The sequence below is a fragment of the Chroicocephalus ridibundus genome, chromosome 3 (genome assembly GCF_963924245.1).
Source record: "Chroicocephalus ridibundus chromosome 3, bChrRid1.1, whole genome shotgun sequence".
NCBI lineage: Eukaryota > Metazoa > Chordata > Aves > Charadriiformes > Laridae > Chroicocephalus > Chroicocephalus ridibundus.
In genome coordinates this window covers 89,309,506-89,337,473 of record NC_086286.1, presented here as the reverse complement: position 1 = coordinate 89,337,473, position 27,968 = coordinate 89,309,506, and the positions used below count along the sequence as shown (strand labels likewise).

General features: G+C 41.9%; 2 protein-coding genes across 12 annotated transcripts in view; one reads left to right on the top strand and one right to left on the bottom strand.

The window, feature by feature from the left end:
* Positions 1 to 491: 491 nt before the first annotated feature.
* Positions 492 to 18,226, bottom strand: AKIRIN2 (akirin 2). 2 transcript variants are annotated; one of them, XM_063330019.1, is made up of 5 exons: positions 17,525 to 18,226; positions 6,204 to 6,347; positions 5,467 to 5,601; positions 1,580 to 1,651; positions 492 to 1,249 (listed from the first exon to the last, which is right to left on the bottom strand). In XM_063330019.1, the coding sequence occupies exons 1-5, from the start codon at positions 17,727 to 17,729 to the stop codon at positions 1,239 to 1,241; spliced, it is 567 nt and encodes a 188-aa protein (XP_063186089.1). In that variant the 5' UTR covers positions 17,730 to 18,226; the 3' UTR covers positions 492 to 1,238. The 2 variants fall into 2 exon arrangements, with proteins under 2 accessions (XP_063186089.1, XP_063186088.1); XM_063330018.1 differs by having other exon boundaries at positions 5,467 to 5,616; positions 17,525 to 18,223.
* An 86-nt stretch (positions 18,227 to 18,312) lies between these two features.
* Positions 18,313 to 27,968, top strand: part of LOC134513396 (uncharacterized) — an 88,338-nt gene continuing 78,682 nt past the window's right edge. For 2 of the 10 annotated variants that reach the window (XM_063330015.1, XM_063330016.1), the window contains exons 1-3: positions 18,318 to 18,761; positions 23,637 to 23,721; positions 27,597 to 27,649. Coding sequence is in view for 3 of the 10 variants with exons in the window: in XM_063330012.1 (XP_063186082.1) it covers positions 27,620 to 27,649 (30 nt within the window). In the remaining 7 variants the exon portion in view is untranslated. The other 8 variants (XM_063330012.1, XM_063330014.1, XR_010070415.1 and 5 more) reach the window with 8 other exon arrangements.

Genomic DNA, 27,968 nt, shown 5'->3' with positions numbered 1-27,968 from the left:
TGCTAAGCACCACTTCTACCCCACAGCACACAGACCTGGACTTGCCACGTAGAAAATTTTCAGTGATCCACACCGAGCCCCAGAACGGCACAGCCAGTAGCAGCCAGCACTAACACCGCAGTCTGGAAACAGCTGAATGCATCCAACAACAAACTCCTCAACCCCGAACACGAAGATTGCACACCTTTAGCTCTTCCAATACCTACACAGTTCCAGCTTGTGGGGCAAGCACCTGCTCTATCTTATGAACAGATTTCCTTTGACCTATCATTTACATCTGAAGGGGCATGAGCACAACTGTTTGAGTCAGCTGCAGTGAGTTAAATCAAGAGTTACTTGTCAGTTCTGTAATAAACATGCTGCCACAACAGCAAACAATACAGACAATCTAAGGAAGATTTCTCCGCCTCTGAAGAATCACCTGAGATTTTTGTCTACCTCCCTCTCCTGATCTAAAATTCTGACCCACCCACTATTGCTAGTAAATGAAGTTTTCATTTAAACACTCAGATTTAAGTTTATTCGTACACAGCAAAAGTTCCACCTGCATATTAAAAACAAACAGATTAGAAGTAAATGTTTTATTCTTCCAACTAAATTCCAGTACTACAAGGGCAGTAAAACAATGATACACTGAAAAATTGCAGCAATAAACATTTGTTAAAGACTGATAGAATAAATAAAAACTACAAAAATGAGAAATCATATAAACCCATTCTTAACCCCCAAAAAAGTCATGGAATACAGAAATGCCCTCCTTCACTATTTCACAGGCAGTACTGTGGGCTATTTGCTTAAAATTGTCCTGGGATTACATTCTAACTTAACTGTGATTACAGCTTTGTTGTAGTGCACAGTTATGAAAACCACACTAACTTCAGTCAGAAGTGTCATTCTACATTTTTATTTACACAACCAGTGAAGGGCAACTTCTAGAACACCAGCTTTAATCCTTTACTTTTTCAAACTTATTAACATAAGAAGCCAAATTGTAATGATACAGCAAATGAGGCCACTGGTATTGTTACAGGTAGCAAAGGTCCACATCCAGGTGGTACTGACATCAGGGAGCACTCCAAAACCAGTTGCTGCATAAGAGTGGTTGCCACTGACAAAAGCTTGAAATAACCTGTGTTCACAGGGGGAAAAAATATGGCATTGCTGCAAGTCTTTACTGGGACGGCTTGCAACAATAAAACAGGGTGTATAGGGCAGCCCACATATGCAGAAAGTGTGATTCATGAAACATCTGGAAAAAAAAATAAAAACAAACAAGAATTAATGATGGAGTTAACAAATGCCAGCTCTATCACAAACCTGTTATGGCAATATCAAAATCTGCTTCAGAAATAAAAACCCAGCATGTTACGGGAGACAGTTTTAAATGTTTTAAACAAAAGCTGCATTTTTTTCTCATATCTTCCTTTCAACCTTGGTCTTCCCTATTGCCCGTTTAAAAGTATTATAACTTGGGGCCTAGCTGAAGCTTAACAACAAACAATGGCCGCTTAAATTATTGAACATTTAGTAATTTAACGCTGCTACAGGAATACAGGAACCAGCAGAAACAGATACTCACAACTGGCAGGCTGTTCTCCATATCGTCGCATGATCTGATCATGCGTGAACTTCACAAATGCGTCGTATTGTTCTGCAAGCATGAAGCATTAGAAGTGTGAGTATATTAAGTTAACTCAAGCTGAAAAATATTCAAGGCTACTTTTTTAATACATACAAATCATATAAATTAAAACACACATCCACTAACAGTAGTTTTAAGTGACTTCACACAGTTCATCGCTGCCGTTTCCTTTTCATCCCCAAGAACAACAATGCAGCACATGTCCCCTTAATTAAGACTTTCCCTTACAAACTTCTGTAATGGGAAAGACGGTAATATGCTCAAAGAGAATTATGCTGCACATCCACAAAGACCTCAATATACCTAACACCTGGCTAAGCATCAGACACTGTATTTTGAAGCAATCAAGCGTGCCCATTTCACAGATCCATAACGGGGGCAGAGTGGTTAAGCAAACATGGCATTAAGGTCAGTGCTAGGGTTGGAAACATAACCTCCCTCTGCTCCTGTCACTACCAGATGCAAGGAAATTAATTTAATGAAATGGAAACACAGAAAAGTGGGACACAAGAAAGGGACTTGCTACGGAGTTAGAAATTCTTTTTGGTGACCACCAGAAAATCAAAAGCAAACAACAAACTAAAAGGATGAAATGCTAAGTGACTAACACTTGACTAATTCCAATCACGAAAGTAGCCACAATAGGAGATATAGAGTTGATTGTGGACTTCATGAAAACAGCTACTGCGTAATCTGAAATGAAATTTAGATATCAAATGTATTAATATTGGCTTTGAACTAAGCATTGTTCTTTCCCAGAAAGATTATTCTTTCTATACACACATACATACAAGTACATTCGCAATATTTTATTCAGTTTTAATATTGCACTCATCAGCAGGATATCACCTTTCAGAATTAGGAAATTGAACAAGGAGAGTAATATCTACCAGATGCCGCTCCTCTCCATTCCCCTTCCTCCCTTGTGGAAAAATACATGTGCAGCAATGTGGGGTGTTCTGAGAAAAGGGCAAGGTCAAAGAAGGCAATCTTCAACCAAAAATGCAGTTAGATTTGTAGTGGTTCCTAGTCCCACAGGTTTGCCCCATTAAAGTCCCCATCCTCTTGCAGGGATGAGCTTCACCTTTGAAGTAAACAGGGTATCAGTAATCAGCAAGTAGTGCAGCAGCAGCCCAACGTACGGACCTGACCCAACGATCTAAGGACATTCATCCCTGACTGAAGGGCCCCAGGGTCACGGCAGCCAGTTCCCCTCTGCCCACAAGCGGGACCTCTGTTTCACTGCAGTTCTGACTGATGGCTTTTCATCAGCCACGCAAGGATCTTGGCCAAACAACAAAATAACACAAAGAGCAGATTGAAGGATCTGTTGCCCAGAAACCATTTCCAAAAATAACAGCAACTAGAACTTTTCCTAAAAGTATGCATTAAAAGCCAGAAACCAACTTGCAAGCTTGCTTTCTTCTGTAAAGGTTTAAGTCAACATACACAGCTACGCTGTAGCATTATCTTTGTTAAAATTATGGCTTTGGAAATTTAAAGAATCCACGGTTACCAAACATCTCCTTTCCTGTGGCATTCAGATTGGGAAAGTTAAGCAATCCAAAGGTAAGGGCAACCTACAGGGAACTGCTTGAAAATTGTAAGTGAACACTGGTAAAGATACTTACACCACTGACATCCCGTATCATACGTGTTCTAAGTAGCTATTTTAAGTCAAAAGGTGACTAAAGGCCACAAATACAAATATGATTACTATACTCTACAACTTGACTTTTAGTATAAAAACCTGGTTTTCACACACAGATTCTAGAAAGCTTTTCACACTGAAGTTTCCCTTAACCCCTTACACTCCTCCTCTGGTTTAAAATCTGCAAAGGATCTTGCAAACCCAAGTTTATGCTACACAGCGGTTTCAGGTAACAAAGACAGGAGGGGAAATCAGGGCATGACAGTGATCCGAGTTTTCCATTTATCAAACACTCACTCTGCATGAAAGGCAACTCTGCTCACAAAGAACATGGGAGAGGAAAAAAAAAAGGCAGTATCTGGCTAACTACCTACAAGAAAACTGTGATTCAGAACAGAATGAGGAAAATATCTGAGATCCAAACATTCAGTTAAGTCACTTGAAAGGAGCTATTCAACTGAGATCTATTACAGAATTTCCAGTTACATTTCCATTGACTTCACTAGTTTATAAGAGTGAGTATCACCTTACTGTACTAAGTTTAGAAAAAGATATAATCATTCTGTCAGTAGAAAAATATAAATGTCCTTCTATGTAAGGAACTTCTAGATTCTTTTCAGTCTCTTTCTAAATTCCCATGTAACACTGAAAATTTATTATTGGCTTGATATATGGGATGCAGTAACATGGTCTTTCTAATAGCTCTTTTGGTCACCACCATCGTAAGAACAAGTAAACTTAACTCATCTCTCACTGTCAACCACAACCCACTAAACAGAAACCCCCCCTCTCCCTTCCCAAAACCAAAAAATTTTCTCTTTGGAATTGACAGATGGAGTACAGATAAGGAACTTGCCAGAGCGGCTTCTGCTGTAAAGAACTACAAGTTTGTACTCGGAAAGTGTCTAGAGCAAAGGTAAACATATCTGGTCTTCAAATGGTTATTATGATCACTGCTAACTGAAACACATTCAAGAGAATGCAAGAAATGACCCAATTCCTAACATAAATAAATTAGAAGAAAAAAGCTCTGGGGTCCTAATTCATCAGTCTGAAGCGGGTTAAAAAGAAAAATGCAGAAACAGAACATTAGGCCCAAAGCAACAGAAGTACTTAGGGCTCTAGTTATAGTTGTAAATAGATGTAGACTTAAGGGGGACTTAGAACTGTGGTCATTTCTTACATAGCAATGGCAGATCAGCAACCACAGAACATGAACAGAGAGGCTCAGGTGCAGAGACAATACTGTCACAGGCAACCCGCAAGCCTGACACGAGCAGTCTGGTGACTTTCGGCACGGGCTTGCCTGTAGAAGGTTTTATTCCCACACTTGAAGAGATCTACAAACTTCAATTCTGATGTGTTTCCAGGGGGGAAGCAGAACAACCGTGGGTACTCAAAAGCAGGTTTGCTGCCAAAGAGTGAGCTCAGATGTTCGTTATCATCACACTAAATATTAAATTAGACACTGAATCATACTGTGAAGGCACCTACCTCTGAATGGAATAGAAGTTAGATGCTCAAATGCTAGCAAGATGCTTAGAAGTAGCGAACTTCAACAATTAAAGGTCATATTTACAATGCTGACATTAACATGATCCTTATGAAAAAGTAAGTTGGCATAAGGTGCCAAAAGTATCAGCCGAATGATGTGAAATACAACAATTCAAGACAGAGCATCAGAAATGCAGCTAAACTACTGACACTCAGGCAGATACCAAATACTGCTGGCAGCAGCGTAATGGTAAGTACTGGGATAGAAAGGGAAATCTTAGGTACTGTCTTCTTGCCAAACTCCAGAAAAAGGAAGTCAGTTCCCAAGCAGGAAAAAAAAACGTCCTTCACAAAGAGCTCTTAAGCCAGTAGAATAGAAAGCCTTTCTGGCAAAAACTGAGGAGGAAATGATCAATTCAAACATGATAGCAAGAGAAAGTTCTATCTGAAATAAAACCACTGTTTCCATTGATTAGTAATACCCAGGAGTCATAGTTTCTATACAAGGCAGCATGGAAGAAAAGAACCTATCAAAGAGACTACACATCATTTTTTCTGTTCTGTATGCAATCTCATTACTTAATCAGATTAGGTCAGAAAAAACAGCATAACGCAAAAACAAGAAAAAGTTTTAAGTTTTCGAACTCATTCTAACACATTATTTTGAACTATAATATACCTGCAAGTTTTGTGGTCAAAATTTCTTCATACTCTTCACGGATTTTCTCTTCACGTTCTTTCAGCAAACGTTCACAGATCATTCCAACTTGTCTGAGAGTAAACAGCGGCTGTTCTTTTTTCAATGGTGATGATGCTGCAGATGAAGTACCTAAGATTAAATATTTGGGCATAGCAATTTAAACTTACAAGTAGTTCAGAACCATTTTTGTCAACAGTTTTCTTCACATCTTTTACATTAAAGGAACTTCACAGAACACTTGGAGAAGTCTTTCTCTGCCACGTGAGCACTTCTCATTACCATTAAAGTAAAATTGAACACTCAAAAGGAAGACATCTACAATGGACAATACACATGGCTATCAAAACATGAAGAGTGTTACACAAACCCTGTGAATATCATTTACATGGCAGTTGCCATTTACAAATTTAAGCTTCTATTTTATGTAAAAATTACAGTACAGTATATTTTTGCAAAGACAGCTGCTTTGCAAAAGCCTATTACAGTATCAGTGTCAGGGTATGCAGGATGCTCTCTTGAAAACAATGCAAGCTTTGTACCCTACTGATTTTCAAGATGAGAAACTACAATCTTCCAGATCAATGCTAGTATTGCCAAAAAAACCCCAACAGTAACTGGTGAGAAGGTGCCATAAACCAGCAGATAACTAGGGAAAATTATTTATGCAAACAGAGGCTTAAGAACACATAGTAGAATTACACAGAATTTTGGGGTACCTGGCAAAGCTGGTCCAGTAAGAAGAAATGCATGTGGCTGTGCATCAGTAGAACAACAAGGATCTGTCTGCTGGAAGCTATTTTCTAAGTGTCTCCTCTTCTGCATGCGTTTGTACTCCTGTTTTATGTTGTACAGAATTTGTTCTAAAAGAAAAACAGTAAGAAAATTAAGCCTAAGATAATTACATTTCAGTATTTCACTTAACTTTATTTCCACTCAAACTCCAAACACTGTAGATAATTAACAGATGATAAAGGTAGACTCTTAAAACATGGCCTGCAAAACCCACCATGTTTTACCTAAGAGACATACAGTGAAACTAATTAAATGAAAGGTAACTCCAGATTGTTTTCCCCAAAACACTAGCAAAAATGTTGTTAATTAAGGTCAGGTATTGGTGACAAAGTACTGCTAAAAAAGAATAAAGAGCATAAGGTTAAAACTTTGGAACTATCAACCATACAATATGCATGTATAAAAATTAGGCTGCAGAACTTCTACTAGTATTCATAATCTTCCTCTCATACATTTAATTTGCAATCATCATTCTCCGCCAGACAATGTTTATCTTTCATTTAGTCAAGGGTAACAAAAGACTCCAGAATAAAACAAGTACATGAAATACCATCCCTCTCTGTATAGTTACTGCTGTATAGGCAAGGTGGAGAGGAAAACAGAATTTAGACAGAATACGCATATAGCAACTAATGCTTAAAATCTCAAAGAATTGGAAACCAAAAAACAAAATACAAAAGCCTTCCACACATTATTGACAGCGTCAGATCTAGCTAAATAAACACAATGGATGGATCAATAGTCTCTATGGCAATACGTAGTTCAGAATTGATTGCACTGAATAAAATGTAGCAAATGCTTTCAAAAATCTCATTTCCATTGTAGAACTACAAGGAAAGAAGTAATCCTTGCAAGGAAACTATCAATCCTGCATGCCTTCTCCCTGAAATTCCATATACCAAAAGCCTCCCAAGTACAACAGCGCCTTAATTGCATATGCTCTGAAAATGTATAATATTAAAGAAAAAAAAAGCCATTTTCTATTTTTATGGGAGACTTTCACAGAAAGAGACTTCAAAGACTCCCTCTTTATGAGAATTCTTACTTTCAAATGCATTTAAAAAAAAATTCCCTAAAGTATCAGCTTCTACTGAGACCTCTAGACTTTTGGCAAAGACAGGTTTCCAAAGCTCAGATACATACAAATCAATGCGATCATGTCAGAGCTGCAAAGGACTCCACTCAACTCAGTACCTTCCTACTTCTGTTTGGCATTTTGCCAATACAGTACCATGAAAACTCAATTAATTTTCAAGTTTGTAAACAGTAAGCTATTGAGGTTCCTTATTTGAACATTTTCTAGTAAGCAACCATGTGAAGCAACTAACTTCAGCTACCAGCTTATTCAGTCGGTAGCTGAAGCCTATGCTAGACCAAGCAGAAATAAACATTTGCCAATTCCTAGTTCAGAGGTTTAACTATTGCAGTGATTCTTCAATTCCATAAATCAGTCTGGGAGCTTCCAACTCATAAAAAGAGTGTTTCTAGTGAACAGGAATGCCAGCATTTTCAGCAAGAGTTTCTTGTTTGGATTTTGTCCATTGATGAAGGCATTGCAGTTTAAACCTTTTCAGTCCCATGGCCACAGTGCTTGTACAATTTTCAGCTCCCTAAAGGGTGACCGGTAACTTGGCTCAAAGAAGCAGCAAATGCAGGAGACATAATAAAGAAGCACAGTAGGGCAACGAAGAGAAGGAAACTATGAGAAAGTGGCAAAAAAAGTACTCAAGGGTGGCTGGAGGATTCATACTTTTTTTGTAGGGCAAGATCCATACTACACTCCAGAAATACATAAATCAGGTTAAACCAAGATGCAGTCAGGCTTCCAAAATTAAACAGAATCCCATACAGAATTTGTCACGTGCATGCAAACTGCATCAGTCAGAAAATGGTCCTGCAACATTTTTACTCAATAGCATTATGGTGGTAAAACCATACTTTTTCTCAGAACCAAGTGCTGTTCTAGCTAAAGCAATACTGGGTAATTTTGAGTGGGAACCAAATTAACTCATAACATCTGTCCTAAAGCCTGTCTACACTATGAGAAATGTGACTGCAAACATTCACACTGTATTTACATTAACTGAAGAATGTAACAGATCGCATGCATCCTTCACTATGACTACTTTGTCCTGCGCATACTTTCCGAATTATGCATGAACTGCAAAAACATCAGCAAAATTTCAGGTGTGACAACTTTGATAAAAATCTTCTCTACAGCTCTCCTTTCCATTATCTTTTTGCAGAAACATCCTCAAACCACATAAATCACCAAAATCATTAAGGGGGGAAAAAAATTAAACAGACTCTGGTTACTGGATAAAACTCCAAGGGTTAAAACAACCATCAGCCAGGTTTTCTCCAGCTGTAACAACTTCTGAAAATTAAATAGGGAAAAATTAAGAGAAAATGTTAAAACACCAGCCAGAATAGAAGGAGCAAATGCAACATACAGGGGAGGGGGGGTGGGGAGGGACACACAACAGGGAAGGTAGGCGGAGAAATCAGGTAATGACTTTGGAAAACAGTAACAACTGAGATAGAAAATTAAGATCTGCGCACCAAGGATACATGATTCTATTCCAAATGATATTGAATTGTGGACACAGAAGTCTCAATGATACTACAGTAATTTCATCTGCTTCTAACCTAGCAACACTTTTTAACTTGCAATCCGAAAACCTTGCTCTGAAAATCAAAAATCTGAAGAAATGCCACTGACGGATACATTGGGAGATCCCCGTCCTGAGAAAACCACTTTGACAGTCTGCATACTACAACTTCAGGAAAAGCTGTAAAACTAAGCAGAGCGGGATGGAGGAGGGGACTATTTAAACATGACAGTACACTGTCTACATTGCAAACAGCCACCAAGAGAAAAAAGCCTGAGATCTGCAATCCTGACTGAACACTACTTGAGCATGTACATAATCTGATTTCGTAAATGGTGTTTCTCTATTTAGGCTGACTTAAGAGATTTAAGGCACTATTGCTCAGTACAGGGAACTGGACGAGAGCTCTACTCAGCACTGTGCTGCTAGTAGGCAAGATGACTGCGAGAATGACTCATCTCGTACTTCCCGATCTCCACCATTTGTGAAACAGAGATTAATAGTCAAGAAACACAAGTTTAACACAGCATCGAACTATTCAAAGACTTCTCACATGAATGATCAGACTGGTCTCAAATTAAGCAGGCACATTTTTGCAGCAAAGCAGCAAAGACTGAGGAGACATTTGTATTAACATACAGTGACATAAAATCTATGCCTTTAAACAAAACTACTTCACTGTGAAGTGAAATGTAAGCTTGCAAATATTTATGACTCATTTTAAATGAAAACCTGAATACCAAATTGAATTATTTTGTCTCCTTTTTTTAAAACAATCTAGGAGAGTACGGAAAGTTGTTAAAACGCACGAAGTTACTTCTTACAGTTTTGCTTAATAAATCCACAAAAATAAATCTGCTGATCAAACATTCCGTTCAAAACAGTTTTCATAGCATCTCAGCACTTGAAAGAGGCCATGAAATATTAAGGCAGTGCAAACCAGACAACTTTTGAACAACACCTATATTGCAGACATCTAACTGTAAAGCCCTTTAAAACTCTGTCCCAGTTAAACAAAAGCTTAAAGTTAGCAGATCTTGTTCTCCAACCTAATTTTGATTCCGGAAAACCTTCCTCACTTTTCAAGTTCAGTTTCTCAACTTCCTTTACTTCCAATTAGCTCTGACTATTCTCTCTGCAGATGACAACTGAATTAAAATGTACATTTAACTAGCATCAAACACAGGACAGCTTTTTTTATGTGTTCCTCAATGTGGAGGCCCAAACTGTCCTTTTCAACAACGACATGCATTTTAATTAACAATTTATTTTATATATAAAAATTTAGAATCTGAAAGCGCACTCATTAAAGAAAACCTAATCTAAGTGAGCTTCTCTAAGACTTTAAAACTGAAGTGAGAACTTGAATCATGTATATTAGAACTCACTAGATGTTTAAAATAAAGACTTGCAGCCATTTTATAGGTGCTGAAGTTCAAATCAGACATTGTACGTCAGGCAATAATTTCATTTATGAGATGACAAAAGGAATATATTTAATATGATCAAACATACATCACTCTGGCCTATCCTCAGTTTCTTTTTAATTTCACTTCATCCCCTGTACTCAGTGTTTCCTAGAGGTTAGAGGTACCTCTGAAGGTACAGAGCTAGCTAACACCAGGCAGAGGTGCTGAAAGTGAAAATTAGGCTTGCTGAATTTAGGGTAGCAGCAAGAAAAAGCCACGCTGCCAACACACTGAAATGAATTAGTACTTCATAAATGACAAATTCAAGATGAGTCTAAATCCCAGCCAGTTATGCAAGACTGTATTATATGCCCCCTTCTGACCCTTCAGGTTCAAGGCTAAGATAAAGAATGACAAATGAAGACTGCTGCTGTCTCACAACTACTAAAGGCACAGGAGATTCAGTTAGATACACCTGAATGTAATGAAATGCACAGACACTCTTTTTTTTAATCTAGAGCTCTGTGTACTGAGAGCATGAAGTTGAGCACATATGTTCATGAAATACTGCATTAAGACGAAGGACAGCTTTCATGCCAGTCTTTTTCAGAATTTTTGAAATTATTTGGGGAACCAAAATTTCATGTTTCAGCTGCTTTCACACCCAATGAAGAGTGGATGAAACATGAAGGAGGCAATTCAGAATTCAAGTTTGACATCTGGAATATAATCTGTCACACTAATGGATTACAAAGCCAAATATTCATTTCCAAGGAGTGATGTCGTCTTCTCACTTCCTTTATTCACGATAAAAAGGCAAGTTATTCTTTTTCAAAGTTCTGTCATCTAATTATTTCATCCTGACCTGTAATTACCTAGAAAATATGTACAAGGGAAACAGCAGTTCAACTTGAAAAGGTAACAAGGCAAACAATTATTTTCTCCATTTTAATAACTGCTTATCAATTATGAAGGTCCTGATTGTTTCCCCTGAAGGATTTTTTTCTTCTTCCTTTTTTGGAAGGGGGGCGTGATTTTTAAACTAGCAATCTTTCATCTCAGTTCCTGGCTTCTCTCATTTTGCTTAAGGCAACTTTGGCAAAATACATAGGAAGGTGACTCAATAGGCTGAAATCAGAGTAGCAGTTTTCCTGGCCTGAAATGGAACCTAAAGCTCAGGTTTCAGTTTGCAATGTCCCCATTCAACATATGTATTCAAACTTGAACCATGCCTGAGATTTCTTCTAAGTGAATCAATCAAATGCTATCCTGATGTCAACAGCACGCATCTTCAGGGATTTCAGCTCCTGCAAAAGCAAAACTACTTTGCTGTCCTAGCTCAAATTCATAACATTTCCATTAGGCCATCACCCTTATTCAGCATTTAGTTGATGCTACCGCGTTCCCAGTTTGGTCTCCCTACCAGACTACTGACACGCAACATTAATTTTAAGAAGCTAGCTTCCCCTAAGGGCAGTGCTGCAGCAGAGCAATGGGTAACAGTATTCTTCACATTTTATATCTACTTAACCAGGGAATCCACAGGCACAGACAGAAATTAAAATAATCCAGATATTCCTCTTACTCTCTTGCTTTGGTCACCACAGACATCAGTCACTCTAGTTATGTTTCTTAATTAGGCGTGGTCTGTGAGACTTCAGTAATAGCATGTATACTTTTGGAAATCATGCTCACCTCAGAGGAGCATGCTCTACGCGCCAGAGAGAACAGTGGTAACGCATACATGGTGACACTTCACAGCCAGCATCTATAGCTACAGAACGGAGAGAAGCAGCTTGTAATGGACTCTGTGGCGCAGAGCTGGCCACCTCACGAGATCCAATTACTCAAAGTCTCAGGTTGATGAAGGTTCTGGTTCTCCCACATATGCATTAGCTCATCCTGCAAATGTGTTATTTCAGGAAATCCCAGTTCTCCTGATCAAGGGGTTGAGGAATGAAAAATAAATCAAGCAATGCAAAATGCATTAGACACAGCAATTAGATCTTTCTCTTCACATAAAAAAATGTCACACCGCATTTATCAGACTTGCCACTGAAACAAAAAACTGCTTCAACATTTTATGACATCTACGACCAAGGATATTTAACATTTATAGCCACCACAGGCATCTGGATAGAAATTTCTCATATAAATTAAAGTATCATGTCCAGATGCAGTCATTATGTGTTTTTTCTTTCTCTTTTTTTTTTTTAAGGGGTGGGAATGTTTTGTTTTTTAAAATCCTAATGATTTCTGCAATACTGGCGCACAATGAAAAATTTGGCATCTTGACAAGATAATTTAGCAATAAATACACATGTGGATAAATGTTAACAAAACAGAAATTAAGCAGAAAGAGATGCAGCACTACTGATATGTCACATTCCAAAGCCACTAGATTTGTTCATTTAAAAGGCAAACTCATACTTGGTCACTGTCTGACCAAGTTTCAGACAGAAGTAGTTAAGTTTGCTCAAGAGGGCAACCAAAAGGTCACAGGAGGACAGCCTATATAGGGAAGAGTAACACTTCTTCCTGTTCAAAAAGGTCAGTCATTTTCTTGCATTAACTTTGAAAATCTGTGTTAATTAGATCAATCTTTTTCCCCCAGATTATTCTGTTCAAGAAAAAGGTACACATTAAACACAAATTTATCTACCTGTAAAGAGTCCTTCATGAGAGGAGACTCTTAGAACCAACTCCATTTGCCATTTTAACTAGAGACATTTGCCATAAAACTTCCATTAGAGCAGCAATACCAATTATGCATACTCCTTACTAAATACTGCATATATTCAATAGTTGCCATATTCTGTCAAACATTTGACATTATCTCTGCTTGGATTTCAACCAGTGACCCGAGTTGAAGGACTGTTCTCAATAACCCCACCCACTACAATTTTTGGTTTGCAACATCAGTTAGTTGCTGGGGAAGTGCTGAGGCAGACGACTGTTTCAGAGGGAGGAAAAATTGCATGGGCAGATGCAAAAGTTTGTGGATTTTTAAGCGACTCCACAAACTTTTTAAATACAACATTCTTTTTGATTCTACAAAGTTCCAGCTGCAAGTTAACAACTGATTTGGGGTCAGGAGCATGGAAGAAAGCTACTGATCTCAGTTTGTCTTCTCAGTTGCTATGTATCATGAATGAGGAGATTTAAATCCCTAAGGTCAACATTATCTCTGCCCGCCCCCCCCCCACCATTTCTTTGGAATGTATTTCCCACTGTAGCATCAGTCTCAGAAATATCCAGACACGCAGGCTTTCTAACACTAACCTGCCTTTGAATTTAAAAAGCAACGTAAATGTAGTTTATTCTTACACACACACACACCAAGAACATAATCTTTCATCAGGGCAAAGAAAACTGCAAATAAAGGTTCTAAAACATCCGGCAGAGAACAGAAAAAACTGCCACTGCTTCCTCCTTTCACCCTCTAGAATTCATTTAATAGCTTCAAAACAGGACAGTACCCTTAGGACTTCACAGGAAACCAAACATCTATAATGCATTATGTACAGGCATCCAGACTCAAGTGCAGTTATTCTGATCATACAGAACAGTCTCATTTCTAGCTAGAACTTACATGAAAGTAAAACTCATCTGTAGCATTCAAGCAGTAGAAAGGAGCCACTCTTTCAAAATTGAGCCAGGCAGATATGTTCTGCACTGCTTACAGTGAACGCAGCTTTAAAACATAATTCTAGATGCAAACAATCATATCAAAAAATTAGCAAACATACTGAGCATATGCTCAAGCCAGTAAGCACAATTCAACAGAAAGTATAGATGGTAAAGCCACAATTAGAGTTTGGCTGCCAAATTCATTGAGAAACTGGAAGTGACCTAACAGCTGTTCAAATAACCACAAAATATTAAAACACTCTTGTGAGAGATAAATTTCATCTTGAATAAGCCTACCCTCTCTCCAACAGACGTATTGTTTATTTGTCTATGACCACTCTATAAAGACAGCTGTTTTCTCATCTGACTGACCACCAGACTGTATTCTTAGTTCTCAGCACCCCCCTCAATCAATCCGTACTCTGCTTCCAGATAATTCATTTTTGAAATGATTAACCATGTGGTAAGAAGTTCTGGTGCTGATATAGTCTCCACTGGGTGAAGTTAAACACTACCAGGACAGAGGATCAGAGAGAAGAAAAATGCGTAAGTGTGAATAAATTATACTTAAAATAAAGTATCAGCATTAGATTTTATATCCGGAGCTCTGATTTCATATGACCATTTATTTTCATTAAACCAAATTCAGATAGACACTTTTTAAGTGCTGGAAACCTAAGCATCACAGTAACACGCTGAGAAAGCCATAAATGAAGTCAACTGAATTCTGGATATTGTTACTAAATTTCCCAATATAAAAACTGAACAAAATGGTTGGCTCAGCTGGGAATACTTTTAAAATCAGACTGGAATTCTTTTCACACACAGAGCAAGATTTATCTGACCCAAATGTAGACATAGACATCTACATCAGAAATAGTCATGCAAATTAATTTTACAGTCAATGGAAAGCAACACATATTTCTACAGCATACTTTGCCTCATCCTAAGGCACAGCTCTAGAATAAACCATCTGTTTCTTCCAACTGACTATCAAGAAAACCACAAATTATTAGGTCAGATGTACATTTACAAAATTACATGAGATGAACCGCACACAATCTTTCAAGTGGCCCCTTTAAAATGATAAGCTCTACTTTGTTTGCTGATGGTCAAAATTAAACATACCCAGTGTCATAAATTCAACTGAAAGTAAAAACTAAGCAAGCTGCTCAACAGTCGCATTTGGACTAGCACTGCATAAAGATTTTTTTTCTTGTAACAGAAACCATAGAGGGAGCTTTTAAGCAAAACCCGTGGAAATGTGCACAATTTATAAATGATTCAAGTTTTGCTCAAGAGCATTCAAGTGCTGTAGGAGACATTTCGATTTACTGGCCTTCACTTTTCATTAGATTACACAAATGGCTTACATAAAACACACCCTTGTCAGTACAGAATCACCCTTTCACATGGATTACCACCTACACCTCTGATTTTCTCATAAGAAGATGAGGCCTGTATTTGCTCAACTTCAGAACCATTTTAGTTTTTAAGAGCTTCAGAATCACTAAGATAGGAGCTTAGGTATTACCTCAAATATTGCTATAGATTATCTCTGCTGAAAATTTTATTGATTTGTCTCCTTTCAGCAATACACATTTACTGGCCAGACAATATTTATATTAAATATTCATAACCTAAGCTCTCCAAATTCCAAAGAAAAAAGCAAAAAGAAATCCTTGCAATGAAGCAACATTTATCTTCTAAAATTAATCAAACAGATTCTGGTTTTAAACATCTAGCTGAAAGTATACGTAATGCCTCACTGTACCAGGGAGTGCCATCCATCACAACGCTCATCCCAGACCGCTGACTCATTCAAGATCTTTTCCTAGAGGTGCAAAAAAATATCAAGGCACTGATGCCAAGTGTAAGTACTTTGTATGCCCTCTTATATATTTCCTCCATAGCATTTTTTTTTTATTTGATTAAAACCTGTGAAAAATATATTCCACTGTACAGTTTTCAGAACCAAGAATATTGAAACAAGGCACTGTCCTCCTACATGGAGGAGACGGCAATTTGAAAACACATTCAAACCTACTGCTTGGTAATACTAGCAGTAATCCGGGGCCAACTTTTGTACAAAAAGGGAGTACCAAACGCAACAGCAGAAGGAATTCAGCTGCAACAACTGCAGAGGGCTTTTTTTCCTGCACACAAAGGACACAGATCCATACCTCAGAGCTACAGCCACTCATGGCTGTGAGCTTAACCGTTCTTAAGTGCATTACTGGAAGCTACCCACTAGACTAACCGTACCAAGGGCCAATCAATCCTGCGTGCCCAGCCAAGACTCATTCCTTTCTTCTCTCCCTGCTCGCTGGTAAAACGAACTCGGTTCATTTTTAATTGACAACAATCACACAAGCAGACCTGGAGCTTTTAGGGCCACCGGTTGACTCATCTCTCACACGTTAAGAATGGAAAAGGGTTTCTCCTCCTCGCCCAGCGTCCCCCAGACGAGGAAACTGCCCGATTCCATTTTATCTGCCCTAAAGGCAGCTCTCACCCTCGCACACAATCGCCTTCATCGCTCGGTTTTCCTACCAAACTTTAAGGATGCCACAGAATGGGTTACCCGGGACGGAGGCACCGCATTAAGGGCCTGGAAAGCGGAATCACCCCTTTGTTTTATCTGCTTTTGCCTTTTCCCACAGGCGTTTTGCGGGTGATTGATGACAGGCCGCGCTCCCGCCCTCCCCCCCTCCCTCCCCCCCCCCCCCTTCCTCCCCGTCGTCGTGCCCCCCGCCCCCCCCGCGATGTCTGAGCAACGGGAGGAGGTGCCGCCGCCTCGGCTCGGGCAACGCTCGACCCACCGATAATGGCTGCGGGGGATCGATGGCGGGGGGGGGAGGAGGGGAGAGGTGAGGGGAGGCCCCCTCCGAGAGGGTCTCCGGCTGGCAGCGAGCCCCAGCCCCGCAGACACCACGGTCACACAGTGTGTCGCCACCCCCCCCCCCCCCCCCGCCGCCCCCAACGTTTCCGCAGCCTGACTCGCCCCTGCGGCTCTCCTTGCCACATCCAAGCACTCACGGATAAAGGGGGGGGGGAATAAAATCCTTCGTGCGCGACCCCGAGGCGAGGCAAGCCGCCCCCCCCCTTCCTTCGGCACCGGATCAAGCCTCCCCCACCAACGGCCCCCCCCCTTCAACCGCCGGCTCGGGTCCCCTTCTCCAGTCTCCCCCCCGCCCCACTCCGACCCCTTTCCTATGGCCACCCGCCCGCATCGGCTCAACCCGCCCCCCCCCCCCTTCCTCCCCGTCCCTCCTCCCCCTCTCCTGCTGCAAACGGCCATTTCTATTGTGTCTCCGCCGCGGCGGTGCCAAGCCGAGCAGGGATCGCCCCGGCCCCCGCCGCTGCCAGCCACACAGCCCGACAGAAAATGGCTGGAGAGGGACATGAGACCCACCCAACACTCCCCTCATCTCCCGCCACCACTCCCCGGTCGCCTTCCCGGCCCCTTGCCTCACGTACCCGCCGCCCCCCTCCCTCCCCGCCGATGTCTCCCCGCCGCCGCCCCGCACCCCCAATCTACTCCCCCCCCCTTCACCGGGGGGCTGCCGGGCACGGCAGGGCCGCCTCCCTCACCTGTGGTGAGCCGGGACGACACCTCTCCGAAGGGCGAGGGCTCCATGCGCAGGTATTTCTGCGGGGAGGAGGCGGCGGCGAAGGAGGAGGAGGCGGCGGCCGAGGCCGGGGCTGACAATGGCGCACATCGCCTCCGCTTCGGGGACGCCGGGCTCAGCAGCGGGTCGAAATCCAGAGTCCTTTTCAAAGTGGCGCCGCAAGCCATAGCGCCGGGCGGCGGCCGGGCGGAGGAAGGGGGCTCGGAGCAAGGGGCAGGGGAGACGACGACGGCGGCGGCGGTGGTAGCAGCCGGCCCTGCCCAGAGGCGCCTTCCCCGCTGTCTGGGGCGGGCTGGGGGGGAGGGAAGGGAGGGCGGCAGGGAAAGGAGGGGGCAGCTGCGTCAGGGCCTCCGCCGCCTCCCCGTCGGCCTCTCTCTGGGGAGCGGCCCCGGCCCCCCCAGCGGCTCCGGCTCGGCCGGCTGGATCCCCGCTCTCGCCGCTCGCCCTGCCCTGGCTGGGCCAATTCCACCCGCGGCCGGTGGCGGGGCGAGAGCTGGGCCGAGGGGCGCGGGGCCGGGCCCGGCTACCCGGTGCGGGGCCGCCGATGACGAGCGATGGCGGCGGGGCCCGGGCGGCGGCAGCGGCGGCGCTTCCCTCTGTGACTCCCACACCAGCAATATGGCGTCAATAACAACGCCGCGGATTCAAAAACCAACCCTCCGCACTGCGCCTGCGTTCCTGGGGCGGTGGCGGCCGCGGAGGCTCAGGGGAATTGTGGTTTCACCGCCCCGGCCCCGCGGCTGGGCGGCGGGGCACCCGCAGAGCACCCCGGGACTACGAATCCCGCCGTCCCCCGCGCCGGCCGCCCCGGCTTCCGGGTTCTGGTTTAAATCCCCCCTCGGAGGCTGCGGTGCGGGGTGTGGGTTAAAGGACGATGCTGTGGTGGGGGACGGGTCCGCGGGGAGCGGGACTCAGTGCCCGGGCCCCGGCTTCCCTCAGCGCCATCGGGGAGCGGCGCGGCCCTGGGGAAGGGTTGAGGGGGTTCCCGTCAGGTCCCGGGGACAAAGGCGGGGAGAAGCCTGAGCTAGGCCCCGCGGCCTGGCCGGCTGCGGCCCGGGGCCTGCTGGTTCTGCGGGCGCCGAGCGGCTCCGCCGGCGGCCGTGTGTCCGCAGGGCGCTTGACTGTATGCGAAGGGAGGGCAAAGTGCGTTTAGTGGCCTCCGTGGCGAAGGCAGAGCAGGGAGCGTGCAGGAGCCAGAGGTACGAAGTGGGATGGAGGTGACAGTTAAGGACATGCCAGAAAAGGCCCCGGCGATGCCGGGAGTTGTGTCTCGGTGTAACCGACTGATTTCCGCGCAGTTGCGTAAAGGGCTTTCTTGCTTAAGGAGGGCGGTGAGGGGAGAGGTTCAAAGAACTATAGCTGCTTGTGGGAAGAGCAGGGTTCTTTCCTGTTTGGCTTCCTGATTGAAATAAACTGTGTCGCAGTTCACCCCGGTGGAAAAGCTAACAGGGGTTGATAGGCCCCAAATATAGGTAACTTCCAGCTTTTCTATATCTAGTCCTGTTAGTTTAACTATAAGCATAAAGACAGGTTGCTTTTGGAAGGAGGAATTTTATCATAAAATCTTAATGCTTTGGTGGGCTTTTTATTGTCTTATGAAATATAAGCTAGCCTTTCTCTAATGACATTAAAAAAATACCAAAATAAACGTTACTGCCATTTGTAAGCAAGTTTTTGCTTTATGTGCTCCATGTGTGGCATATATTGTTAATTAAGCCATGACAGCACCCAGTCAGTCTAAACACAAATCAGATGTCTGTGCTGGCAATGTGGTTGTGCAGTTCTTACTGTAACTGACGTTTCGAGCAATGAGGTGACCTGGCAGAGCTTTTCTGCCCAACAAAAGTAGAAATAGTAATTAATAATTTGCTTTCTGTAACAGATAGTTCGTGATGATGTTGGAACAATTAGGTGAAATTCTCCTTAGGTTTACCTGGCTTGCCTTGGCCTAAAACTAATTACAGAAGATAGCAAAATTATTCCTCTGCTGTTACCTTTTTCTCTGTAGAGGAAGTACTTGGAGTATTTCCTTGATAAGGAGGATGCTGACAAGCTTTCCTAAAGCCAAGACGAGTTCTGGTTCTCCATAACAAGGCTCAGGAAATGTACTGATGCTATTACAGTGTTATAATTGTCCTACTATTACTGTACCGGTATAACTCCTTCTGTGGATACTCTTCTTTGGAATAACGATGGCTGGTTTTCCATTCATTTAATTCTTCATTTCCATTACATTTCCCTAAGCAGATAAGTTTCCCTGTGTTAGTGCAACAGTCTTAAGTGTTCTTACTTCACCTAGGAAGATTGAGGCAAAGTATTCTTGCAGGCTTTGAATTAAGGAAATCTTGCATGTTTTTCAGCATATGTGTGAGTCACTTATTTAGTTTGGAATGCTTTGTGGCTATACAGGACCGAGACAGCCACTTCTGCCCTTATCTGTGTGCTGATAAGTGCCCATGTTTGGGTGCAATATTAGGAAAAAAAAAATTAGAATAACCAGCACTTTCCCACTGAACTTAATGTTTTGCATATATTCTGCATTCAAGAGCAGAAAAGATTCGGTAACTCATGTGACACCAGATCCTAAGGACCATTCAGGCACAATTTAAGTCAATTAAACCAATCTGAGGAATCAGGCAAAACTTCATCAAGATAAGCTACTAGAAAGCAAGTGTTTGCTAGTGCAGGCAGTGCTATAATTGTAAGCAATTGATTAGAACCATGATTGTCCTAATCAACAGAGTTACTCAGGCTTTATCTGACCTTTAATTTGTTGAGCTAAACTGAAATAAGTCTGATTTAAGTCGAAATAAGAATTCACGCAGCCCTTTGCAGCAAATTAAACCCAGCTAAACCAATGTAGCTTTGCATGTAGACAAGCCCTGAGGCAGCAAAATGTCCAACAGCAGTGACAAAGTGCTTGATGGTTGTCAGGGAACATGTGTTTTTACTTTCATTGTGGCAGGAAACACCATAGGGTCAGGGCTGCAAACCACTGTTTATATTGTTCTTTCTTCTACTTACTTATTATATAACCAATTTGCAGCGTCCCATTATGTGCTACATGGGGTGCCTTTAAAATTATATATTATACGCGTATTTTAAAATTAAATAGTACCCACAAATTTTATTAATACTGGGAATGGGGGAGCTTATTTATAACTGGTGTTGTGCTAGATTTTATTGGATCTGCGCTTCGAGCATGACACCTGTTAAAAAGACAAGTCCGGATGCAGGACAACATTTTGACCTTTGTACAGCTCTGAATGGGGTGGGAAAGTAACTCTTTCAGGGTATTGCTTTGGGACTGTGATGGAAACGTCGTAGTTGACAAAATGTTAGTCTTTATGCATTCTCTTTTCTTCCCCTTCCTCTGCCATTGCTTCACTCCCCCATTGTTTTTCATTTTCTTTTTTTGCCGTCTTCCTCTCATTCTCTTTATATACCATCTTGACTTTGCTTCCTTTTCCTTTTCCTTGAGACGTCCTATTCATTTGGTGCAGGGTCCACCTCACAGCCCTTATCTTTTCTTTTATGCCATCTAACCATATTCCTCCCACTTCACACAGTGGCTTATTTCTCATCAACCAGTAGTGCTCGCAAACCCAGTCACCACCAGTCAGCTGAGCTGTTTTCTAGGACTTGTTCCATCTCACCCCGAGTGAGTAAAAGTCACCTTAAGCAGTGTCATTCTACTTGAATTTGGTCATCTACTTGAACCGAGGGTTTCTTACTGATGTATCAGGCACACACTGTAGCTGTAGATTTTGTAGACAAAATGCAGTGGAGGTATCTGTCAGGACTTCAGTGAAGTGTTTGTGTGGTGCCGAGTGAAAAAGGATTAGTTAAGGTGAAAAAATAAGGATTAATGCAGGAATTGTAAGGCAGGAAAAACAGCCAAAAGAAAAATGGAATAAATTTCTCAGTCTGCTTTGCTATACAGTCACACAAGTAGTGCTGGCAAAAGGGAAAGGATACACAGGAACAGGAATGAAAGCCAGAGGTCAGTGAAGGTCAGCTGTGCTTCTTTAGGTGCTGATTTAGTGCTGGTAAACTGTACCAAAAATTGTGATCTGAACCTGCAACATGGAGTGACCTTCAGTAGGACAGACGTGTTTCTTAGGTATAAGGTATTTCCATCAGAAGTGTATTTGCCAATATGAGACATTGAAAACACCTATTTAATCTGAAATACCGTATATAATTCCACTCATGGATATTCAGGAAAGATTCATTAAAACCCGAACTTATCCAGAAGAAGGTGACGGGGCTGATTAGGAGAATAGAAATGGAAAATTTACTTACTGCAAGAAGTTGAAGGATGATTGTTAGTTAAAGGTTATTGGCCCAAACAAATAACTGTTGAAGTCCATGATTTTTCTCTAAAAGGGCAAGAAGGAGGTAAATTCAGGAGATTTTTAAGATCTATTTTAGTGATGTAGACTGTGTTAATACAGGAACTGGCAGTTACCTCACCCAAATTGGAAATAAGAGGAAGATTGATAACTGCCAGGGGAATGACTTTCCAGAGCATTCTTCCAGTAGCAGCAGTATGGGTGAAAATAAACGAAATCAACCCCAGATCTTTAGATGAGGATTAGGTGGTCTTTAGTTAAGGTCTAACATTTTAAGAAAAGGGATTGTATGGTATGGTTGCTTTCAGTGGCACAAGACTGTCATGAATGACACAGGAAGTCCTTGCAGTCGTTTTGTAATATAAGGTGACAACAACGAAGTCACAGTGAAACTAAACTTTGTACTTGCAAAGAGGTGAAGCAGTAATAACCCATTTGAGTCAGTTCACCTATATTCAGGGCAATACATCAAGGCTATAAAAGGAAAATTGCTAAACTCACTGGTGTATACGCATGAATTGTGCTAATGGACCTGGATATAGAATAATTAGGAAGCAGTGAGTAAAATTTTGCAGCCCTGACTACTGCAATTACCTCGACAATTTCAGGAGAGCATCAACACTACTGAAGTGTGGATCAGTGCACTTTTACATCCGTTATCAATCGCAACCTTGAGTAGGTTCACCAAAAAATAGTAATGGGGTATAGGGAGGGTAGTGTCGTGAGGTACTGGAAATGTTCCTGCTACCTAAAGAAAAAAGATCTTACATCCCCATGTCCTGCACAAACTTACCCTCCACTGTCAAATGTTTAAATACAAAAACATTTACATTGTGCCTATCTCTTACCTTCCTTCCTTTTTCTCTTATAAAGAATTTGTGTTTTTAAACTTCATATATAATGTTGCCTGCCTGAATTTTTAGAGAAACACCACACCAAACTAAATTCTGCTTTGTGCTTGATCTTAAAAAACTGCTACAGTGCCTTAGCAGAAAGGAAAACTACGCTTCTTATACAAAGATTTTTTCTCCAAAAGTTCTATGACATCTTTGTAGGGCAATTTTTCATAAGTGATCACAAGGGTAAAAGAGCAGTATGGTATTACATGTTAACTGGAGAGTAGAACCGAGTCAACCAAAAATTCATTGAAATGGAATGGTGAAAAAAATTACAGGGCAAATATTAATCATGTGAGTAGTACTGAACATGTGAATTAAGGGCCATTGAAGTCAAACACCGTGGTGAATGTCTCAACTGTTGCGGTGGACTGGAGCCTGGATCCTCTGCAAGCTTTCACAACTGTGTAGCGAAAATCAGGCTTTTCTTCCGTGCCAGTATGGTAATGAACAAACCAGCATAGGTCACAGTGGCGACTGAGACATATTAACTATTTCCTACTAATTTACTCAGGTGTAGGAGGAGGTTTGAGACACCTTCCATTGTGTTCATTCGCAACACGTAGCCCTGTAGTTCGGTGTGCACATTGAAGAAATGGACACTTACTTTTCATTGCAGACCTGTTGCTTCTTTGGAAATTTGCATGTAGAATCAGTGGAGGCCAGCTGAAAATTTCAATGTTATTGAACACACTTTTCTACAAAGAACAATGAAGAACTGAGGACTTGAATTAAAACTCTTATTTCCCCAGATCATTTACTAAGGATTCAACTTCTCTGTTGCTATCTTACCTGTCCTTTCTATCCTTCTCTTTTTTTTCAGATAGTATCCAGCTACATTTTGTCCTCAAAAGCCTCCTCTCTCCCTCTGCAGCTGACCTCCAGGACACTCCCTGGTTTCACAGATGGTACGTATGTGCACTGTACCATGTATACCCACCTGCTGCTTAACCTGCTTCTCCACCTCTGATTGGTCCACGCCTCCACTTCCCCGTCTCTGCCCCCCTCTGCCAATCCCATGCAGTACCTCTCACTCCAGGTAACTCTGTTGTCCTCCAAGCTCACTTGCTCCCTTTTCTGCCCAATATGAACTCTGGGTTTAGGCCGTCCTTGTTCTTCTGTGAAGTATTTCCAGCAACCTGTTTCCCCACCTCAGACCTTGTTTCTGAAACTCTTCCCTAGGCTTAGGTCACCTTTAGCCTGAGTTGCTCATAAATTACCAGTATTCTAGAATTTTCTCCTGGGGAGTCTTTAGGTTCTCCTTTCCACTCAGCTCAGGGTCTCTCTGTTCCCCATTCCAGCAGATAAAGTTTTCACTACCTTCCTCCCCGTTTTTCCCTCACCAAACAGTAGCATCTCTCCACCATTGCGCCCCTTCTTGGGCCTTCTTGGGTTGTTCATCCCTTTGGTTTCAGGCCTCACCTTCTGGGCCCAGCATTGTTCTGCTGTTGCCTTAATTTGAGATTTGTGTCTTTGCTCTCACACGTTCTGGTCCAGCCCAGCTTTCCTCTAATCACATCCTTCCTTCCCTTCTCCTCTTTGCTTCTGAGGGATTTCATTCATGCTGCCCTTTTTGTTTAAGCCTGGAGCAATTGCACCCATCTTGTGAACCAGATCCCCTCTGTCTTCATTCAAATCTCCCCATAAAACGTACTTCTGCCACAAAGCCTATCCAGCTCAGATTCCTCTGCTGAAATATATCCCATTCCTCTATAATAAAAACAAATCCTGTTTCATAACAAAACAAAAAGAACTGAGCGACTGACTGTGCAATTAATTTTTGCCAATTGCTTTCTGCCAAGAGCAACATGCTTGTTCTTATCCCACTCCTTAGGATTGTCCTCCCCATGTGCCTCCTGTTTGTCCTTTTGTTTTGTTATCGGCTTTCGAGTCCTTCCTGAGGGCTCCTGGCCTGATCCTGTGCTCACATTGGAACGAAGCGAGCAGTAACTCCGCTGCAGCAAACAGTGCTTTGCCAAGGTGAAATTTCTCTGGAAGGCGAATCAGCCCTTTGTTTTAATATTAGCTAATAAAGCCTGTGCACAGCTCCAGCACAGCACTCTGGTTTTAATTAATAAGAATTAGCATATACATCTACATACACTCTTTTTTTCCCTTTGCGGGCTCAGCTGCTTTGAAGAAAACCTTTGTATGTCTTCCTGGTTGTTCTGTATCTTGACATTAAAAAACCCCCAAACGAATAAAAACCCCAAACCCCGAGTAACATCAAACTCCCACGCAAACAAAAGGCTTAGCTGCTGCCGGTGGCGGGGAGCGCTGGGAGCAGCCCTTCCCGCCTGCCGAGAGGAGCCGGCTTCCAGCCCGAGCTCCCCGCTGCTGGGGAGCCGTCCAATTCCCAGCCCGCCGTCCCTTCCTCCGCCTTTGCACAATCCCACTGCAGTGACTTCCCAGTCCTAATTGGAGCCTCTGGGCATTATTGTATTATTATTATTTAATAAACAACCACATAAAACACTGGTTGACATTTAAATAAGAGTAAAGAAAGGAAAGCTCTGACTCCTAGACTGTTTTGTTTTCCTGTTGACTTGGGTGGAAGCAGGAGCAGGTTTTCTATACAATACCCACACTCGCTCCACACATGCTTACCTTTAAAGTTTTAAGAAGGGCATTGCTAACGTGGGCCCAGTGCAGATGAGAGGGCCAGACCTACTGCAGCTGTCAGTCCCTGTTGCAACATAAGCTGTAAATACAGAGCCATATCCTGGACATTCCCAAATAAAACACACTAACGGCTTTTCTTGCCTGAGCTACACAAGCGAGGATTCAGCATCATTTTCTGCATTGTTACCCCGAGCATGTCCTTTCGATTGGTTATCTGAAATGCGCAGCCGTCAGGATGCTATTGAGAAGAATAAATGGAAGAGAGAGTTTTATTTTTGCATTTGATTATAAGTTTGAAACATTTCAGAGTGAGAGTTATCATAACAAAAGAAAACGTGGTGTCCTTGAAGTGAACGCAGAGGAGCACAACTCGTTCAATAAGGTTTTGAAAGAAAACAAAGAGCTGAAGGCCAGAACTGACTCCTTTAGAAACAAGTATAAAATGAGACAGGATTCAAAATGCTTAAAATACTTTGGTGAACAAGCAACAAAGAAGTGTCTGTTACTAGAATTATTCAATTAAGAAAAGGGAGAGAAAATCTTGAGAACTTTTTAAAAAGTAGAGATTTGATGTGTGGGGAGTATAGGAGCAAAATTCTTCTGGGCCACGATCAGAGCCCTGAATCAGCATAACTCTTTTCCCCGAAGAAAGTGAAAACTAGACAAGGGTGAGTACATACACCCTTATTATTCTTTTTCATTGTGGATCAAAGAGGAGAAATTCTCGGGGCTGCCAGCTCTCCACTTTTCCCTCAGTGAGTCTGGAGTGCGGGCTGGGTTTGTTTCTCTCGGTTAGGCAATGCCTCTCTAATACTGTAAACGATCAGGTCCTGTAATGGACTTCTTGTGAGATCTGAATCTTATTTACTGGTTTGTGTGTGGTATAAATGTTTTTAAAGTATTCAGTAGGAGTGAAACATTCTTGCTGTTTATAAAAATTATGTACATATATGCTTTAATTCTAGGGAGTTCACCCCTCATTCTTCCCACCATTTCATTACATGTTTGTTCTCCTGTATTATATATTAAAAGCCTCATGCAGTGGCTCACTTGCATTTACATATGTGGACTGTAATACTTCTGTGATGTTGCGTGGAACTTCTGTATGAACATGTTATATAGAGTCAATGTGGGCATGACAAATGTATTGCAGATTTTTTCGTAGATAAACAGTCAGTGAATGCAAATATGAATGAATTTGTGTGCAAGTTTTAATATCCAAGCGGAGCTTCTAAGTGCATAACACCTGTAACCACAACTGTCAGTGCAAACAGGGAAACTAGTTTTAAGGCATTTACGCTGATTTAAAAGTGCTGGACTTTGAAATACTTCAGCTGTAATGGTGGAGATGTGTTCATCCTCCGGCAGGTATTTAAGTGCATAAACTGTGTTATTAAAGAATATGAACTTTATTAGCAACTGATATGCCAAAGTCCTTGTGAAAACAAGTACCAGAATGGTGAGGACTGCCTTACAAAGCAACCTGTGGCTTTTAGAGACATTATGGAAATCTGACTGTGAAATGGATTAAAAAGTGCTGGTTGATGATCTCAGGGAGATGGGTGGTAATCATGGAGAAATTTTGTTGAAAGCAAAATGGGAGCTTAGCAGAAGGGTGCTGGATTTGCATGAATGGCCATGTAGCCAGTAATAGGTTTGGTCTAGAAGCAGGGAGCTCGCTTAGGAAACGCACTGCAGGGATACAAGGAGAAAACGGAATCTGATTGAATACAGAGTATAGTAATCTTCCCCTGAAGGGAGACTGAGTGACTGCTTTTTGTGAGAGTTCTGAGACAAGAATATGTTAAATTGTTACCAAAGATGTAGAGAAGTATGTTGTGTAAAGTTTTCTCGTGCATTTTATCAAAACTGTTCATGTTACAAAAAGAAAGAGATACATGCAAGTCCAAGACTTTAATCAACAAAAAGGCAAAATGAACCTCTTTCACCCTTTTATTTATGAATCTTTGCTTGTTTCTGTATTTCATGGAGGTACAGTTGACCTGAATTGGTATGTGAAGGAAATTTGTTCTGAATTCACTGCAAGTCCGCCTGGTCGTTCTAAACACCACCGTATTAAGTAGCTGTTGAACTGCTATAAGAAAAGTTATGTTTTGCAAAGAGAGGAAATGAAATTGTCTTTGTATTTGCATTTCTTTAGAGCTCAGTCCGAGTGGTTTATTCATGGAAAATCGGGAGACAGTCTTCAAAATGGTCAGTAAACTGAAGAAGCTGGGCTGGGAGCATCTGTATCTTCCCATTTGAAAACTTCGCCTGTTGCTTGCCTCCTACTGAGTACCTGGAAACATCGTTAAAAAACAAATTGCATTAGTCCCATTGTATTTTAGAAGCTCTTTTGTCTGTATAACATTAGGATGATGTCAGAGGTTGATTATGTGTTAGGTTGTTCCAATAAGAACAATTAATTTGGGGGCAAAAGCCAGTGAGGACCCTGTCAGATGCTGAACAATGTTTTTGGTTTTCATGCACTGAATCATCAGTGTTTATAGGCCTCCAACATGTAAATCACCCT

Coding starts and splice junctions, on each gene's coding strand:
- AKIRIN2 (XM_063330018.1), bottom strand. CDS start 17,729: ATGGCTTGCGGCGCCACTTTGAAAAGGACTCTGGATTTCGACCCGCTG. Junction 5,617..6,203: donor TACTGGACCAGCTTTGCCAG/GTACCCCAAAAT, acceptor ATTTAATCTTAG/GTACTTCATCTGCAGCATCA. Junction 1,652..5,466: donor TTTGACCACAAAACTTGCAG/GTATATTATAGT, acceptor TCATGCTTGCAG/AACAATACGACGCATTTGTG.